Source organism: Boleophthalmus pectinirostris, unplaced genomic scaffold (assembly GCF_026225935.1).
Source record: "Boleophthalmus pectinirostris isolate CB_2022bp ecotype Guang Dong unplaced genomic scaffold, ASM2622593v1 HiC_scaffold_10, whole genome shotgun sequence".
In the NCBI taxonomy this organism is placed as follows: Eukaryota; Metazoa; Chordata; class Actinopteri; order Gobiiformes; family Gobiidae; genus Boleophthalmus; species Boleophthalmus pectinirostris.
In genome coordinates, this window is record NW_026570971.1 from 9,568,031 (window position 1) to 9,588,477 (window position 20,447).

At 40.1% G+C, this 20,447-nt stretch overlaps 1 protein-coding gene across 1 annotated transcript; it reads left to right on the top strand.

The window, feature by feature from the left end:
* The first annotated feature begins 4,257 nt into the window (after positions 1-4,257).
* fhl5 (four and a half LIM domains 5) lies at positions 4,258-13,535 on the top strand. Its single transcript, XM_020917541.2, has 5 exons — positions 4,258-4,416; positions 8,051-8,225; positions 9,263-9,432; positions 11,957-12,143; positions 13,384-13,535. The coding sequence occupies exons 1-5, from the start codon at positions 4,258-4,260 to the stop codon at positions 13,533-13,535; spliced, it is 843 nt and encodes a 280-aa protein (XP_020773200.1).
* The last annotated feature ends 6,912 nt before the right edge of the window (positions 13,536-20,447 follow it).

The window sequence follows — 20,447 nt, forward strand, 5'->3', positions numbered from 1 at the left end:
AGTTCCTAACTCAAACTAAAAGCTTCTATGTGTGGTATATTCAAAGAGTGCATAGGCCATTTCAAACACATTATGCAAACAAAACTGTATGTTCATGAGGCGTGCCCTGCAGATACTATGACCAGCTGCAGTGGCGCTCCACATATTTATTTAAATGTGCTCAGGTTCAGGCCGGGTCCCAGTAGTTGAACCCATTTGCTCAGAGCCATGTAAACATTAATTGGTTCATAGTAGAATAGTCAAATTCTACTGGGCATGTGCATGGAGCCTCATTAAAATTCAAAATGCAATTCACTGTAAACAGCTTGCAGTGGTCCAAAGTTACACCTCATTTACCTTTTGCATTCTGAGCATCCTAATTATTCGCCGTGATGAGTTTATAAATGCTTTTTCACAACTTTCAGAGGGCAGAGCTGGCAAAAAGCATATTACACTTCTTGATTATTGAACAATAAAAGGCTTTCTAATTAGATGCAGATAGTACATGTTGCTAATAAACTATATCTGTACTGGGAAATATGACATTTTGCTCAAATACAGAACTTTCAAACTGCAAATTCGACCACAGAATCCTGACCTGTCCCCCAGCGCAATTTTGAAAAAGCCCTATTGTGCTTGTGTCTGCAATGTAGTTATAATCTATGACACCCAGAGTTCATTAAGTTATAATTTGCACATTTTAAATCACAATATTCATCTAAAATGAGACAAGTCTGCTGACTTTTATATTAGAAAACTGCAGTGCCCAATGGGAGCAAATGTCGTTGTAAACATCATCACAACAAAAAGTCCTCTGATGGAGAGCTGCACTTGCAAGTAACAGAGTTTTTTTGTTTTTTGTTTCATTTGCCAAATCCTATGTGTTACCCCGATTTATCTTCATGCAAACCGTCTGACTGATTAGGATTTGCTTGATGGTAAGCGGGTACTTTTTTAACCAATCACTGCTATTTGTTCGTGACGTATGTAATGCACCAAATCTCGTAGGAAGAAGGACAATACAGTCTTTCCCCTTGATAAAATTCACCAAACATTCTCTTTGTTCCGGCTTTAAATCCTCGATCTCGGGAATCGTTGCCAACACAGAATGTCTGTCTTCGTCTACATCCATCTCGATCATTTTGTTTACTGTTGCGCTGTTCCACAAAAGGGACCCAGACAGGCGCTTGAGTTTGACGTCATGGCTTCACAGCTCTTCACTGATTGGCCGGTGCACGGTCTACAACTTCTGGGGTTCTTGTAAACATCTAGTGTATTCTGATTCCTGACCTAGTCGCTGGAGAATTGAGATTGGATTGAAATTGAGCGGAATTAAGAAAATCTAATTGGAGAATGTAAGTACAGAGCAGTGGGTGTACACTGGGAGCAGTGAAAACAGGGATTGAACTGCAAAATGGTGTCTTCAAGTGATTGAAGATTGCCAGACATGCATAAATCACTCTAAATACAACTTGGGTAAATGGTGTAAGATGTAAGGGTAAAGGTGTAAAGGTTTAAGATGGTAAATGGTGAAAAGAAACAAGTATAATACAGTTCAAAGCTCTGAAAAGTCAATTCCTCGCTGTCTGCTTTAAACTACAGGTTTTGTACAGTCTTGCAGTGTCATTTGAACCCAACTGTTCGCCTCTAAGGAGTGCCTGGTGAGAGGTTAGAGACACAGCTGGACACTGGAAGAAATTGGGGGACTTCAGCGGAGTGGACAATTTACGAGACAGTCCCTCCCGCGGTCTGTGTGTGGATTACGCCCTCTCCTCTGCAACTCTTCCTGGGCTATTTTTATGAAGTTGTCCGGGCTCTTATCCGCGAGAAAACCGATCCGCGCACATGTCCGGAGATTCTACAGCAATTAGCCAACTGTCAATCACGCTGCTGCGGTCTGAGCCAAGCATATGCACAGACAATCCATGGACACAACTAAACACCGGCGCAACACAATACGCCACAAGCCTGGATACGACTGTCAAACCTGCTCCTTTTTCTGTTTATGATGAACCTGGTGCTACTGCCCGCTGCTGTGATGCTTTGCCAGGGACCACAGAGGCTGGCATTGGACCGCAGTATCTGGCAACCGCGCCCCACCAACCATCTGTGCGCCCACGACAAAGGCCACAAATAATATTGCTGTCGCTATTAAAGGAAGAATGACTGGTAGCGGAGTATGTAAATGTAAAATGCAAGCGTGAGAGCGTCGGTGACAGCACGGTGGTCGGGTTGTTAGCACTCACACCTCACAGCAAGAAGGTCCCGAGTTAGACCGACAGGTGTTGGTCTTTGGAGTTGGATTATGGGGGCGTCTTGGTGGGTTTCCAATGGGCAATGTGAGGAACTGACCTATTGTACACAAACAGGTTCAGAGACTTTCTTTTCAAAACTGCAGAACTGAGGAGCCCTGTTTATTCACTGGGGAAAGGTGCACTGGTTGAGGGTTCGTCGCCTGTTTGTTTCTATGGAGATGTCATTGCTCTGCCTGGAATGTTCCACAGTGTGACATAAACAGTTCTACTTTAGATTTATTCAATTACAGGTGGTCTGATAGCTCAAAAATACCTAGAAATACAGACATTGTGACTGTGAGCGGGTTCGCCTCTCCACAGATCTGACCTGTAACTTGGTCTGGTTTAGTCTCCACGAAGATAGAATAGGTTAGATAGGTTTAATGCCATACTGTGAAACATTCCAGACAAAACAATACGATTTCCATGGAGAAAAGCATTTGATGGACCCTTCAGCAGAAACGTTACACAATGCACCTTTAATTTACATGTTTTTCATTAATGTGTTGTTGAAAAAATTTGACCTATATGACCTAACATGTATGACCCAGAATGTGTCATAATGTTTTTAATAACCGCGAGTAAATACAGAGCAGTGGGCGGAGCTGGGGTGAACATGAAAAGAGACATTTTTTAAGCCCTCAAGCCTCAAATGCAGGACAACGCAACTTCTGAGTTAAGATGGGTGTGATTGACAGGAGGATTCAGAGCTTCAGAGCCGTAGTTTGTCATCCGGGTCCCCTACACACAGATGCTTTGATGTGCCCCACCCACCCCGGCGAAACGAGGACAGGTGGGGGGATTCTGTGCTGGCAAAACGACCCTGCACCGCCAAATACTACATCAGTACTTTGCAAGGATACATGTAGTGCCCCTGCAAGCTCTTACTGCTCTACATGCCGTGCATCCATATCAACAAACAACACAAAACAAATATGACTGCTTATGAGGAAAAATTAAATGACAAAAAATATCACAAGGGACTGAAAAACATCACGGATTTCTGCAGAATCAATGAGCGAGGCACTAAACTCTGTTCATCTGAGGTGAGAGAATGTGATTTTGTTCAAAATAATGAGTGACCAATGAGCTGTTTTGTTTCACGTGCATCACTGCAATAAACAAATCTGATTGGACGGCCGTGTTTGAGACGCAACAATATCAAGCACCGATTCAGGATTACTCAAACATGCATGAATCAAACAAAATACAACTCTGAGTTAGGTAATGATGAGCGAAAACCATTAAAAGCGAATTAAAAAACTAATTTTACTGTTTTAACTCCAAATATTATGAGATTTTAATGGTGCATTGTGTAATTTTTTGGGTTGGAGAGTCTATCAAATGCGTTTCTCTGTGGAGATGTTATTGCTTTGTCTGAAATGTTTCACAGTATGGCATTAAACCATACAGAATGCCTCTTTTTATGAGTATTTTTGAGCTATAACACCACCTGCAAGAGAATAAACGTAAGGTAGATCCGTTTAATGTCATACTGCGGGACATATCCATAGAAACCAGGAGGGGGCGGACCCCAAACCAAAAACTTAGTGCAAGTACAAGTCTCAAGCTCTCAACACATGTTATCCTCGCCTCGCCATGATGTGTCTTTTAAAACTCTGCTTCTATTTCCCCACAGGCTTATCCCAACAGTGCACCAAAGCCTTTGTGATCCAGGCCCTGTCCACTCCCTTAAATGGTGCAGTACCAGGCAGAGGAGCATGCCCACTCTCCCCAGGGGTCGGCGCTAATAAGGGGGCTCGTATTTATAGCTGACCCCCCCGGTGGACAGTACCCCTTAATCCTACCTTCTCATCCCAGCTCCGGAGCTCTCTGCACGGGTCTATTCTTACCACGCATCCCCCCCGAGCCAGCACCACTTCTGTAGCTGTAAGAGCAACAAAAGGAAGGCAATTTTAGGTTTGAAAGGGTATTTTTTTTGTCATTATCCAGCGTGTTTTGAGGTACAGAAAGAGCTAGAGCCATGTCCAGTGAACGCTTCGACTGTCACTACTGCAAAGACTCCCTGCTGGGGAAGAAGTACATCATGAAGGAGGACACGCAGTACTGTACCAAGTGCTACGAGAACCTGTTCGCGAACTGCTGCGAGGGCTGCTCCTCTCCCATTGGCTGCAACAGTAAGGTAAGGAAAGGAAGCGCTATGGAGTTAGAGCAACCTTTTTTCTCCGGTGAGCTACCGTAACAAAATAAAAGTGCCAAAGAACTACTCATTTTAGCGGCTGCAAGAAATTATATCGATTATAAGAACAGTTAGACGCCTATAAAACAAAACCATGGTTCATTTATTAGTGCACAAAGGTGTACAGTGGGAATAGGCATGTCAATAACCAAATTTTAGTCATTCAGCACAATGGTATAATTCTGAAATCCCTTGATGAGTGACTTAGAAGGGGGAGGAGAGCTCAAAAGCTGCAGGTTGGGGACTCCTGAGTTAGAGAGATTGATGATTTTTGTGGCTAAAATGTGTCAAAGTTAGTGGTGATGTGATGTTAAAGGTCCTATATGACACAAAATGGGCTCTTGTTGAGCTTTAAGACATGTTCTAATGTTGTTACCTCCTCAAAAACAGACCTAGAGTTGTGTTTTGTTCCTTTAATATTAGTCTGTCTACATCTCCAAAGCTCAAAATACTGTGTTCCACCTTGTGATGTCATGCAGTGGTAGTGTTCAAGTTAACTTTTGTCTAGAAAAAACAAAAATGTGTCTGTTTGCTGCAGGTTTTTCAATCAGTGAGAACAGGTAAAAGGATCAAAACTTTAGACACAGGCACTAAAAAATGTAAAAGTCGCATGAAGAAAAGTATAGTTAAAAGACCTTTATTTAACTGGGGGTGTGCAAAAATATCACAATATTGATATATCGTATCGTTTAATGTGATGATACAGTATCAATATCTGTATCGATATATCGCCAAGAGTATTTTTGGGTATATTTTACTAAATTATTCTCTTGCAGCACTACAGTTTTGTTGCTTGTTTAGTGGAAGGAAACGCTGACATTTTGACATTTTCACTGTTTTGATGATTAAAATGTTTGTGTTTCATATGAACTTTACACAGAAAGTGGTTTAACAAAGACTGTTAGTATCACAGCCATGATTTAGCCTTTATGTTTTATTGTTCTGTATATATCGTATCGAATCAAAAGTGCTCTGTATCAAGGTATGTATCATATCAGCAATTTCTTAATGATTCCCAGCCCTACTTTTAACTATACTTTTCCTTGTGCGACTTTTACTTTTTTGGAGTGCCTGGATTTCGTTGTGTCTTAACTTTTGTTTAGTAGAGAATGGAAATTCCTGGGCTGAAATTGTCTAAATGATTCTAATGAAGGCGCATGAAGTTTAAAAACACAGAGGAGCACTGTCTGTATTACCAGATGACATCACAAGGTGGAGCCTAAATATGCAGGGTGTTAAACATGTGTGAATGAAACAAAATACAACTCCAGGTGTGTTTGTGATGAGAAAACATTATTAGGAAACATATTATACAACAACATATTATACAACATAGATCGGACAATTGTGCAACTGTGCTTTTTGTTTGAATATTTTGTATTATTATTATTAATTGAGTCTAATTATTTAATTGTAAACTGCAATACTGATTGTAAATGAGTTAATAATAGAAACAGGTCTGTTGACTTACTGTTAAAACTTCCTGTTGGCCCCGCCCCTTCATAAGGGAATTTCACAACAGTAGCAACCAACAGATTGAAATGGACATATTTTTATTGTTATTAAAAGGGGCTACGTGTCATTTTTTAACTCTAAATATATTTGCAAGTAAATATAGTGGAGTGGGTGGAGATAGGGGGTGGGTGAAAATGGAAATTTTAAACGTGTGGAGTAGTTAATCTTAGTTTAATTAGCTCAATCCCAGCGAACCACATTGTTTTATCTTTAAGCAAGACACTTCACTTCAATAATGGAAGAACGAGAATGGCCGCAAATTGTGTATTGGTACTTCAAATTAATACTACTCTACCTACTCCTAAGTACATTTTGTTCCAAGTATCAAGTAATTTCCGACCCCTGTAGCAGAACATACAAGAGGCAATGCGCCACTCGCCTATCTGTGTCTTAAACCTACATTATTCAGCGCACACATTGGAATGGTAAATGTGATCGGACTGAACATGTGTGTAACTCGTCTGTACTTGAATTATGCAGAGGTTGAGAGAGTTTCCAGAAATAACCTCACTGTACCACTTTACATTCCGCACCAGAAACCCGGTGATGAAAGAATTGCGATAGACACTCGTGCGCCGTGATTGGTCGACTCGGACGCATTTATAGAATACAATGAGGTGCCTACAGCGAAGAGACGGAAAGTAAAAGAAGGAGGGAGAGGGAGAGAGGAGAGGGGGAAAGGGAAGGTGGGAGGGGGTATAAGTATCCATAATGAATTAGATTGTGGGTCTTTCCAAGTGTAAGCCCTGCTAATAGTTCTTGGCTCAAACTACCACAACTATTAAAAGTACAGCGGACATTTTAAAGCCCATTTTACGCTATTTTCTGATCTATGTTTTAATCAGGGTTGCAGTGGGCGTGGTACGGGGGGCCCATTCCTCCCTATATAAAAAAAAATAAATATAAAATAGCCTACGATTTAAATGTAAAACCAGAACCATTGGCACTGGTGAAAGCAACCTGCATAGGCTCATGATAGAGACCTGTGACATGAGGGACCAGGACTGAACCAGGACTAAAACAGGACTAAACCAGAAAGTGGCCCGATCATGCTTAGTGGACACCCTGCTCGTCTGGCTCAGGGTTCTCTCTCTCGCTCTCAAGTCCAAGATTAGTCCTGGTTTATTCTTGGTTTTCTTTTTTGCAAAAAACCTGTTGTTGTGTCCTTTGGCAAGGCAATTCACCCACATTGCCTAGTACGAAACTGGTGTGTGCGTGAGTGAAGGTGGTGGTCGGAGGGACCAATGGTTCAGATTGGCAGCCTCACTTCAGTCACTCTGCCCCAGGGCAGTTGTGGCTACAATAGTAGTTTACACTAAGCGTCTCTGAGTGTCTAAAATAAAAAAAACGCTATATAAAACTGATGCATTATTATTATTAGTTTAGACCTGGTTTAGTCCTGGTATAGACCTGGTTCAGTTCTGGTTTAGTCCTGGTTCAGTTCTGGTTCAGTTCTGGTTTATTCCTGATTTAGTCCTGGTATAGACCTGGTTCAGTCCTGGTTTAGTCCTGGTTCAGTTCTGGTTTAGTCCTGGTTCAGTTCTGGTTCAGTTCTGGTTTATTCCTGATTTAGGCCTGGTTTAGACCTGGTTTAGACTTGGTTCAGTCCTGGTTCAGCTCTGGTTTAGTAATGTTTTTGTCCTGGTGTTGTCCTGGTTTAGTCAGTTTTGTGTAATATAGGACCTTTAAAGTTGGTTGGTTCAAAATGAAAAAAAAAAAAGACAATATTATTATTTATATATATATTTTTTTTTCTCATGACGCTCAGGGCTTCCGTAAAAATTTCATTTTAATACAAATTGGAGGACTTATTTAACAGCACAAATCTGCTCACTTGTTGTATTTCCAGTTCAGTGCTTCATGGTCAGACCAGGTGCAAACAATTGAGCACCCTAATTACACCTAATAACAGAAACACGTAACCTTTAATGAACAAAGATTTTTCTAAGAATGATTCTTAAAATGTTCTTACAGAAGTGATTACAATAATCCCTTAATTAATACCCAATGCCAGAATTGTTGTTAATAAGTGGAGGTAAAATATGCAAATTGTGTTTTTCAGGACCTGTCGTACAAGGACCGTCACTGGCACGAGCAGTGCTTCAAGTGCGCCAAGTGCAGCCGCTCCCTCGTGGAGAAGGCCTTCGCTGCCAAGGACGACCTGCTCCTGTGCACCGAGTGTTACGCCCACGACTACTCCTCCAAGTGCGCCACCTGCAAGAAGACCATCATGCCAGGTACTACTAATCATTAGTAGTAATCATTAGTAGACATTAGTAACTAATGTCTACTATTACTACTACTGTGGGAAAAGTGTCTTGCCTAAGGACACAAGTGTTGCTTAGCTTCTTAGATCTGATGAGAGAAGGAGCTTTGGCCATATTTATCTATTATCTCTATTAATAGCACTACTATTATTACTACACTTACTACTCTACTACTACTAATTAACAATAAAGTAACAACTAGGGGTGTAATGGTACATGTACATCGCCTTTCGCCGTTTACAAGGATTAAAAAAAATAATATTTCATACATTTGTTGCTTATTTGAGAATATTTTATTTAATTTATTAGCATTACCAAGCAACACTTTGCATTTATTTTATTTTCTCATTTATATAATGTTAAAATGATTTTGCACCGAACCATGACCTCAAAACCAAGGTACGTACAGAACCGTGATTTTTGTGTACTGTTACACCCCTACATGTAACAATTTTTAAAAAGCACACTAGTTAAAAAGTAGAAGATGTAAAAAAACAAAAACAAAGGGCTTATATTAAAGCCTCCACCTTATGAATACACTTAAATTATTATTACTATAAATACATTATAGCTCTGCATTACAAAAATTACTACTACTGCTGCTGCTACTACTACATACTACTACCCAAAGTGTCCCAATGCTTGAAAACCCTGATGGCACAAACACACTTATGGACATGAGCTACAACAACTACAACACTCCACCCACTGGAACAGAGTAAAGTGTCGTATTATTGTGTGTCATTATCAACCATGGTAACTGTGGATATAGATGTTCTCTGGACTTGGACGTTCTGTGGACTTAGATGTTGTTTGTTCTTCATGTGTGTCACAGCTCACATGGAGGAACAGACCTGATGATAAAAATAGCCCATCACTGAGTCTGTGCACCAACACGGGCCAAATAAACTCAGACAAACTCACAGAGACATTAGGTTCACAAACGCACCACAGTGTTCCTCCTGGCACCTGCACGTTTCCGACCCGCCTTTCCTCTCCTGTGCCAGGCTCTCGTAAAATGGAGTACAAGGGGCACAGCTGGCACGAGACCTGCTTCCTGTGCCACCGCTGCCAACAGCCCATCGGCACCAAGTCCTTCATCCCCAAAGACACCGGATATTTCTGCGTGGCCTGTTTCGAAAAGCAGTTTGCCTACCAATGCTGCGCCTGCAAGAAGGTGAGTCTATACCACTACTGCACCTGTAAGGAGGTCTATACCAGGGGTGCGCCTGTCAGGAAGTCTACTCCATTGATGCGCCTGCCAGAAGGTTTATACCAGTACTGTACCTGTCAGAAAGTAGGTCTAATCTAGTGCTACACCTGTCAGAATGTAGGCGTAAACCTAGCGTCCCTAGCGGGCTGGGCCCTCTCTGCTGTCACCCGGGTGTTGGGTGTGGGGGTCCGCCTACGGGTGCCCGGTGGCGTGCTCTCCCGTCCCCTCAGGGTCTCCCCTCTGTGCTGGCTTCACTCTCTGGTCTACCCCCAAGCTCCTTACCTCCCTGATACTTTTAATGCATCACACCCAACTTTTTTTTAATGCATCACAAGTCAACCAGGGATGAATGTGGGTTTATGTGTGTGAATTGTGCGAGTATGTGTGCAGGCTTGTGTGTATGTGGATGTGCGTGCACATTCCTGTGCAGATGCATGTGGCGTGTGAATGTATGCACATGTACATATATATCAAGGAGGGGGAGCATTCAGACCGGGAGGTGGTTCATTGGGGGGTGGGCCGGCCTGGTCGATGGGCAACCGCATGCGGAGCCCTGGGGGTGGCCCCCGCACCTGCCTTGAGCGGCGTGGGTGTGGCTTGGCCTGCTCCCACTTGAGTGGGGATCTGAGGCAAAATGCCAACACACACTTAACAAATTTTCAATACTCAAATTAAATAGCAATAATACAGGTCAACATTAAATCATCCGCATAGCCTGTCTATCCCCCCCCGGCACACATACATACACACGCGTATGCACACACATACACACACACACGCGTATGCACACACATGCACACACATACACACACACACACACACACGCACACACACACACACACACACACACACACACACACAGACACACACATAAGGTTCACACTGTCACCAACCCCTGTCATCTTTGTCCCTATTTGTATGTAATGTTCAGTAATGTAATGTCTGTAATGTCTGTCTTGTATCTTGTAAGTTGTTTGGTTCCTATTTGTTGTAATCTATGTAGTTTGCAAATAAAAATTATTATAAAAAAAAAAAATAAAAAAAAAGAATGTAGGCATAAACCACGACTGCACCTGTCAGAAAGTAAGCATAAACGAGTACTGCACCTGACAGAAAGTAAGCCTAAACCAGTGCTGCACCTGTCAGAAGGTAGGTCTAAACAACTACATCACCTGTCAGAAAGTAGACCTAAACCAGTGTTGCACCTGTCAGAAGATATGTTTAAACCTCTACTGCACCTGTCAGAAGGTAGGCCTATACCAGTGCTGTACCTGTCAGGAGGTAGCATTAAACCAGTGCTGCACCTGTCATAATGTAGGCCTACACCATTGCTGCACCTGTCAGAAGATATGTTTAAACCTCTACTGCACCTGTCAGAAAGTAGGCCTATACCAGTGCTGTGCCAGTAAAAATTAGGCACACCCCTGTAAATCAGTGCTGCGCCTGTCAGGAAAAAGGTTAACTGTACACCGGTGCTGCACCTGTCAGCGTAGAGTTGCAGCCTGAATGTTTGATGAGTTTATCGAGCGGAGCACAGAATCCCATGACTCTGGTTATTCAGTGTAACCCACACGCCACTGAAAAGAGCTGAATAATGAACTGCATAATCCACAAAGAGCAAGGGGAGGGTCTGCTCTTCTTTTCCCGTTTTTATTTTTGACCAGTTTTGAGTGAGTTTGTGTTTTGTAAATTGTACAAGGAACTTTCATACAAAAAATATGCCAACAGACAGGTCTATAACACGTCCACAGAGGGCAGATGGGTAAACTGTCTTGCCCAAGAACACAAAACCCCAATCACTTAAAAGGACAATGTAATATGTCTACCTTAAGATTCACATTAAGATCTTCTTTTTTTTTTATTAATGGCTTTATCAATTACATGTTACAAGTTATATATATGTGAAAAAAAATATATATGGAGAGAGAGAACATCTAGTCTGCAGCCCACCATGATTTGTATCCAACGACCAGGAAATCTTGCAAATATATTTAATTATCAAAATAAATTAAGTAATAATAATAATAATAATAATAGTAGTAGTAGTAGTAGTAGTAGTAGTTGTAGTAGTAGTTGTAGTTGTTGTTGTTGTTGTTGTTGTTGTTGTTGTTATAAAATATACAATAACTTAATTTAAAAATTGACTTGTCGGTCTGGAAGTTATGTAACAGATAACCTTATGTCTTGTCAATCATTATTTCACCTTTGCACAATTTTTCCTTACATCGTCTTGTATATAGCTGAGATACAGTTGTATTACTATATACTTTATATTTTATTTTTACTTGTATATGTACATTCTTGCTATGTTTACTACTTATTTAGAATTTATTATTACCATTTAAAGTTTAAAGTCTAGGTCTACAATACTATTTATTATTATTTATTATTATTTATACTACTGTTTTACTACAACTATTTTTTACACATTTGGATCTGTATGTAAACAGTCCAGGTCACTCACTAGCCTCTCTGCTGCCCCCTTCAGTCCATCACCACAGGGGGCGTGACGTACCAGGAGAAGCCGTGGCACCGTGAGTGTTTCCTGTGTATCAGCTGCAGGAAACAGCTGTCAGGTCAACGCTTCACCTCCCGAGAGAACTACCCCTACTGCCTGGAGTGCTTCAGTAATCTGTATGCCAAGAAGTGTGTGGGCTGCACCAAACCAATCACCAGTGAGTATACTACAGAGCTCAGCCAATCAGGATTCAGATAGGGATGTGGAGTTAGTCAGGTTAAAGGGCCCATATTACTCTATTTTCTGAGTTATGTTATGTTGAGTCCTGGTCAAAAACAATTCGTGTATCATTTATTCATTTGTTTTTCAAAATAAAACCAAAAATAAGAAAATGAAAAAAACAACAATTTTGTTCATTATTTGTCTTCAAAAACAAAATGAAAAAAAAAAAGGTAACGATTTGTTTTTTCAGTTTTGATTTTATGTTTAAATGAATAATGGAAAAAATGAATAATGTTTACAGTTTCCGTGACTTAAACTGAGATTCTGGACTGAACCATGACTAAAACAGGACTAAAACAGGACTACACCAGAACTGAGACTGGGACGAGACCGGGACTGAGACCGGGACCAGACCTGGACTGAAACCGGGACCAGACCAAGACCAGACCAGGACTGAGACCTGGACTAAGACCGGGACCAGACCGGGACCAGACCAGGACTGAGACCAGGAGTAAGACCAGGACTGAGGCCGGGACTGAGACCGGGACCAGACCGGGAAAAAACCAGGACTAATACCAGGACTGAAACTGGGACCAGACCGGGACTGAGACAAGGACCAGACTGGGACTGAGACCAGGACCAGACAGGGACTGAGACCGAGACCAGACCGGGACTGAGACCGAGACCAGACCGGGACTGAGACCGAGACCAGACCGGGACTGAGACCGGTTCAGTCATGGTTTATTCCTGGTTTATTCCTGGTTTATTCCTGGCTCAGTTCATATGCGGCACAAAAGTCCGGCATCGCAGTTTAAGTCACGGAAACGGGAAACTAATAATGCAGGATTACTCAAATGTGTGCGAATGAAACAAAACACAACTCCAAGTTTGTTTTTGAGGAGGTAAAAAAATTATAACATATATAATATGGGACCTTTAATATTGGCAGAGGTAATGGGTTTCTTCTAAACATTAAAATAATCCATTGTTTTTGTTCCATTTTTATGTTTTTTTTAATTGTCTGATCATTAGGAACTGTGCAGTTAGCATGCTAGTTGCTTTTGGCTTGCACACATTATGGTGAATAATTAGTACGCACATAATGCATAAACTATGTGAGAAATAACACTGAACCACAAAAAGTAGTTTAAAATGATCTTGTTTTGGTTTTTAATGTTTTTAAGACGGTAAAAATCATGTGCGCTGATTATCCCCTCCCTGCACTCCCTCTCCAGGCCTCGCGGGGGCGAAGTACATCTCGTTCGAGGAGCGTCAGTGGCACAGTGAGTGCTTCACCTGTATGCAGTGCTCCGTGTCGCTGGTGGGGCGGGGCTTCCTCACCCAGAGAGACAACATCCTGTGCACCGACTGCGGGCGCGAGAAGTAACCACGTAACCACCAATGTAACCCCGGGTCTATGACGCTGGAGGCATGCCGGTTTTATTTCAAACAAGGAAAAATGTATTATTAATTAAAACTTCTTTCACATTTCATCATATGCCCAGACTATGGTACGATGTTTTAAGATAACGCATTGTTTATTGTATGTGAGAAGTAACTGCCAAAGTAAACCCTGGTCTATGATGATGGAGGCATACAAGTTTATTTTCAGACACCGCAAAAAAATGTTACGTATTGTTATTAGTTAAAACTTCTTACATTTCCTGTCACCTTGATGTCTAGATTATGACATGTTTAAGATACTGTACTGTTTATTGCCTGTAAAGTAACCCCGGGTCTATGAAGACATGACGACGCGTATTTTTGTACATCTTGACAAAATGGTTGTGTATTGATATCAGCTAAAACTTGGCCTTGAAGTCGAGAATATTTGACATGTTTTAAGATATTGTGCTGTTCATTGCATGCGAGAAGTAACCACCAAGGTAACCCTGGGTCTATGACTACAAAGAGTTTTCTTTTTGAACATTGATTTTAGCTAAAACTTCTCACACTTCGCCTTGAAGTCGAGAATATTTGACATGTTTAAAGATACTGTGTAGTTTATTGCATATAAGAACCACCAAAGTAACCCTAGGTCTATGATGACAAAGAGTTTTCCTTTTGAACACAAAAAAAAAAAATGTTTATGCATTAATATTAGCTAAAACTTCTCACACTTCGCCTTGAAGTCTTGAATATTTTACAAGTATAAGATATTGTGCTGTTTATTGCATGTGAGAAGTAACCACCAAAGTAACCCAAGGTCTATGACGATCAAGAGTTTTCTTTTTGACTACTATAAAAAAATATATTGATATTTGCTAGAACTTCTCACGTTTCACCTTGATGTCTAGAATATTAGACATGTTTTATTGAAGATATTGTGCTGTTTTGTTTCTTTTCAATCAAAATGACATATTCATGGGTTTCAGCTTACTGTTACAACATTTTGAGGACTTTTTCCTATTCAAAATATTCTGTTTTGAATTGTTAATCGCTATGGCAACAGTCTGAAATCCACGGATATATGCAGTATGATGCCTGACGTGTATTTTATTCTTATTCATATGGGCGATTCATTTTTCTGCTTGCACGCTGCCCTGCCTTGGGACAGTGCAAGGTTGACAATTTAATACAAGCATCAAACCAATTATCCCGTCATTGTGTCCTTGGGCAAAGCACTTCACCTATCATGCTTGTAAATGATGTGTGTTAGAGAAATTTATGCCCTCCGTACCGCACAGAAATGCAATTTCTTATAGTATGGTGTGTGAGCGAGTTAGTAATAGTGGATGAAACGGCCGATGGCTCCGCCTGGCAGCCTCGTTGAAGTCAGGGCAGCTGCGGCTACAGAAGTACTGTATAAAAGTAGATTCTATTCAGAGTGCACATTGTAAATAACTCCAGGAGTGTTAATGTTTGAGACTCTTGTGAGCCTAAAGTCATTGTTAAACATTGTTAAAAACATACCTGGAGTTGTGTTTTGTTTCATTCAGGCATGTTTGAGCTTTTATTAGTCCATCTACATCTCCTTGCGCTAAGTCACTCCCCCTTCAGAGCAACATCACAAGACAATCAGTGTTGGAAGTAACGCGTTATAAAAGTAACAAATTACTGTAATGCATTGATTTTTGCTGTAACGCAGTAATGTAAGGCATTACAGGGGAAATTTTTTTAAATATTTTACTCGGTACAAATGTCAGTAATGGGTGTCACAATGCATTTTAACCAGGATTGGACTGGTGAGTTTTTCTTCATACAAATTTGCTAAAATCACCACAATATTAGCAGAGGTGAAACGCCGGAGATGCGCCCTCATAGACCGCCAGGTAACCGTGGGCGAAAGGACAGACACAGAACTCCATGCTGTTTAGACCTGGGTCAGTTCTGGTTCAGTCCTGGTTCAGTCCTGGTTCAGTCCATATACGGCACAAAAGTTCAGAATCTTCGCAGTTATTTTGGCGACAGTAACTTAAAAGTAATGCAATAGTCGTGTAATGTCTTACATTTTAAATGCAGTAATGTTGTAATGTAACAAATTACTTTGAAATGACAGTAATACGTAATAAATAACACATTACAGTTTTGAAGTAACTTGCCCAACAGTAGCGACTGAAACATTGGACAGAATCTTACAGCTAACCGTAAAGAGAGTTTGAGTAGAGAGAGATCGCTAAATGACGCAAACATGCATGGATGACATCTAAATCACCTTCAGGCATGTTTTTGATGAGAGAACAATGTTAAACTAGGAATATAGCAATGTTTCAATCTATATATACATTATTTTCACGATATGGATTTCTCAGTACGATATTTATTGCGATTATTTTGTGGAGGTGAACAAAATTATGAATATGCTACTTTGGTACTGTAATTTACCACTGCTGTGTGAATGGAAAATGCATGAAATTGTGATGCAGATTTAAGTATCTAGAAAAGAACTATAAAAGACTAATGCATTCATAAATACCTCAGATAATAGGACTGCACTATTTTCTCTAATAGTGTATAGTTTTAAGTATTATGATTGTGATTAGATTTTCGATTTGATTAAAAAAGTCGAGCGGAGTAGAGCGCACATAGTCAAAGCAGAACTATTATGTAAGATTTACTTTATAGAAGCCATACGGCACACGCCCACCGCTCCATCAGCGTCGCTTGCTGCTAGTGTGTTCTGCAGCTGCTGTATCTATCAGAGGTGCTGACTTTTCGTTGTGATGATGTTTCTTGTTTTATTTTTTTCTTTTATGAAGTCGTTTTAGATGTATATTGTGTTTTAAAATGTCAAAATGATGACATAATGATGCACGGGTGTTATAGGTTAAAGCTATAAAGCAGACACAAGCAAAAATAGGTCTTCTTTAAAAGTATTAAGATTGTGATTAGATTTTCGATTTATGTTAAAAAAGTAGATTCGCACATTAAAGCACATATTGTAAATAACTCCAGGAGTGTAAACATTTGAGAGGAGACTGAAATAGGAACTGATAAACTAATACAAGATTTCCATGCATTTCAGAACATGTTTGTAGAGCTCTAAACTACGGAAGCCGAGAGGGGTCACAACAAACGCAAACGCCGCAACAAATACAAATGCGACAACACAACAAAAAGCCACAACAAATCAAAAAAAGCCACAACGGAAATGACCGCGGGACTCTATTTTAATGCAAACGGCGCAACAAATACAAACGCCACGACACAAACTCAAATGCAAAGAAGAACTACAACGTGAAACGAATAATGATAAAACAATAAATTACTTTTACTTACGTTTCCAACTTCTCCGTTCCTTTACGTTGTAGTTCTTCTTCTTCACTTGCTGTTTGATCGGTCTGTCGGAAAATAGAGTCCCGCGGTCACTTCCATTGTGGCTTTTTAATGTGTTGCGGCATTTGCATTTGGGTTGTGGCATTTGTATTTTTTGCGGCGTTTGTTATGACCCCTCTCGGCTTCCGTACTAAACTACAGGCACAAAAATGTCTATAAAAAGGCTGGTTATTTTGTTTTATTATCTAACTATTTGCAAACTTTAATAGCAATTTGATAAGCTCTCCAAATTGCAGTTTCGATTGTGTTTTGTTGAACAGATAATTTCAAATACAAGTAAACTAGTCAAAACTACTATATGGGTCATTCCACGCCAAATCTCCGAATGCCCCCACCCGACCATCTCAGATTTAACTGAAAAAATTCTAGGAGGTTAACACACTCACAGTCTTCTGAAAGTGCAAAAATAAGGCAGAACACCATCACAGATTTTGGATATGTTAAAAAGAGACATCTAGTCTTTCTAAAACAGTTGGTGGGTGCTGTCAACATGGTAAAGATGGCACCAAATTTATTTTTCCATTTTTAACACTTAATATCTTGTAGAGCGTTCATCACAGAGGGTCAGTTTTAAAATATAAAGTACACAGTGTGTGGGAAGGTGTATGTTCACTATCAAAACTCTGTCTTTGAAATTGCACTTTCCACAGTCCTTCAATACACTCATATTTGAAGAGTAGAATTTTCAAGCAAATTTAACCCCCCAGAAATCTGTGATAAACCAAAAGCACATGTGTAAAAGTCCAGATTCTACAAGCCCATTTGCCAAATTTTAACCCTTGAAAATTTGAAGGATCTACTTTAAATAGTTTTTTAGATACAGCAATCTGAAAGTGGTTCCTCAGAAAACTCGGCGCAAAACAGGTCAGGGAGAGTTGACAAAATATTTTTTAATGACAAAACTTTAACGTGTTGGGAGCTAAAACTTGAGACCTCCTATTGGAAAGTGTGTGAACCTCCTAGAATTTTTGTCAGTCAAATCTGAGATGGTCGGGCGGGGGCATTCGGCGATTTGGCGCGGAATGACCCGTATGTTTTGTTTTTTTTTACGCATGAAAGTATTCCCATTTTACTTTACAGTGTTTTATAGTGTTATGTTATTCCCACTGCACATGCATTTAGGGGGTCAAAAGAAGATTGCGCGTCGTTATGATTTATTACTCATGATACCGTTTCCTTGACAACGCAAAATGGAAAATATGAGTTATGAAACGCATCGAAGAGAAGGTCAAGGTCAAAGTACAAAACAGCAACGATCAACGGTGGCCTTGGTTCTACGTTTACTGTGTCCGAATGAGTTTAAAATCAATATACAGAAACAGCTTTAAAGTAACTGCACGTAATGTACTGTAGCTATGGTTACAAGACTGTTATCTCGATATCATTTTAAAGTCAAAGTATGTATCTTTTAAGCCAAAACATACAATAAAATAAAGGCAAGCTTGTTTGTTGTTGTTTTTTTTTTTCATTTTGGCTGTTTCGTGCATTGAAAAATTATATTACGCAATTGACTTTTGTTGTTACCTCGTTAAAAACAAATCTGAAGTTATGTTTTGTTTCATTCACTCACGTTTGAGTAATTCTTTGTTAGTCTGTCTATATCTCCAAAGCTCAAAATGCTCTGTTCCACCTTGTGATGTCATGAAGCAGTAGTTTTTGGGGTTTTTTTGGATCATGGTTTTTAAGTAGTTTTTAAGTTACCAGCTACCTTTTATCTTTAATTCAATAGAGATTGGCAATCCCAGAGCTGAAATGATCCAAATGATTCTAGTGAAGGTGTGTGGAGTTTAAAAACACAGTGGAGCACTTCCTGTATCACCACATGACATCACAAGGTGGAGCAGAGTGTTTCCTGTTTGAGAGACAAACTGTTCGCAATGAGGACACAACATTATAACACAGATCAGAAAACAGCGTACGTCATATATTTCTTACCTTTAAAGACGCGCTGTGTAACTTTTCTTGTGTCCGCCAACTGCTTGTCTCCATGGAGCTGTTATAGCTTTGCCTAGAATGTCCCACGGTGAAGCATTAAACCAATCTATCTCCATGTAGATAAGCAGAAATGAAACTGTCTAAGAATAAGTTTTTCATGGTATTTTTAAAGCAGTGAAAACACTTGTAATGGAATAAATGAACAAAAGACAAGTTTAATACAGTACTGTGGAATATTCCAGGCAAGACAAACACATCCCCATGGAGACAAGCAGATATAAACACTATTGTTGTTGTAGGAACTGCAAAGAGCCTTACTGTATTATATGTGTTTATGGTGGAACATAAAAAGATCATAAAAAGGTACTATTGTAATATAAACTTGCTTTCATTTTTTTCTTTTTAAAGCTGTGGAGAATTTCTTGTACAAGTCATTGTTAAATGCGCATTTGTGCTTCGGCATGTTGCACGCTGACCGACTGTGTCTGTTTGCTCCTTCTGAGTGCACAGAGAACTACGAGAGCTGGTCAGTTTAATGTCCCAATGAAAGGCAATAAAAACTCGGACATTTGCATCACTTAAAAAAAAACTAACATACGTCACGATCAAATAGCAGTGATTGGTTAAATTAAAAAAGTACATGCCTATCGTCGAGTGAATCAATCCTAATGCTGTGACGTCAGACGGTTTCCACGAAGTGAAACTGGCTGATGAATCAGGCGGATCTTAAACCCATTAAGGCATGTTTTTGATGACGGAACAATGTTATAACTAACAAAACGGATTTCTCTGTATGATATTTATTGTATTTTGTGGAGGCGAACAAAATTATGAATATGCTACTTTGGTACTATCATAATCCAAAAAACTAAGATTTAAAAGTGCTTAAAACTGTTATTTCTTCATGTAGTCTGCACTGAAACAAAGCAAAGCATCATGGTCTATGTAGTTCCATCTGTTTTTTAGCTGTTGCTGCACCAAGACAATAAACTTAACCAAACAAACTTGTAATTCGATATATTGTGATGGCCCACGATATTATTGTGAAACTTTTGACAATACGATTCAACAATATTTTGGTCAAAACACATTAGGAAGCTCCAAAAAGTCGATTTTGCATAATAACCCCTCTTTAAAAAGGTCATTTAAGTTGATTCTGGAAAATATGACTCTTTTATGGCTTTTTTATGGGCCGTGACAAAATAAAAGGACCTTAATACTAGCTAAATTTAACTTCCAAATATCTAATTGTGATAGAGTTTCTTTCATTGCATGCAAAAGTACATGACCCTATCTCCTCCACGCAGTTTTATAAGTTCACCGACCCCGTTCTGGTGACTCTTTGGACCAGGGAATCAAATGCCAGGTTTTCCTCTCACCTTCTGAACCCCACGCACCAACCACAAGCACTCGCCTGTACGTGACCTCAACTACTGTCTCCAAAACCCTACCCCCAAATTACGCTGTCCTCCTCCTCACACCCAGAGCAGCAGCTACGCCCAAAATAAAGCTACGGGTACACCCAAGGGTCATTTCTAAGTGACCAAAACCGCAGCCCTGGACTCTGCCTTGTTTTGGTGGTTAAAGT

What these genes read in the sequence shown, in the direction of transcription:
- fhl5 (XM_020917541.2), top strand. Translation starts at nt 4,258, where the DNA reads ATGTCCAGTGAACGCTTCGACTGTCACTACTGCAAAGACTCCCTGCTG. An exon ending in AATGCTGCGCCTGCAAGAAG is followed by an intron (nt 9,433 to 11,956) that starts GTGAGTCTATAC and finishes TGCCCCCTTCAG; the next exon opens with TCCATCACCACAGGGGGCGT. An exon ending in CTGCACCAAACCAATCACCA is followed by an intron (nt 12,144 to 13,383) that starts GTGAGTATACTA and finishes CTCCCTCTCCAG; the next exon opens with GCCTCGCGGGGGCGAAGTAC.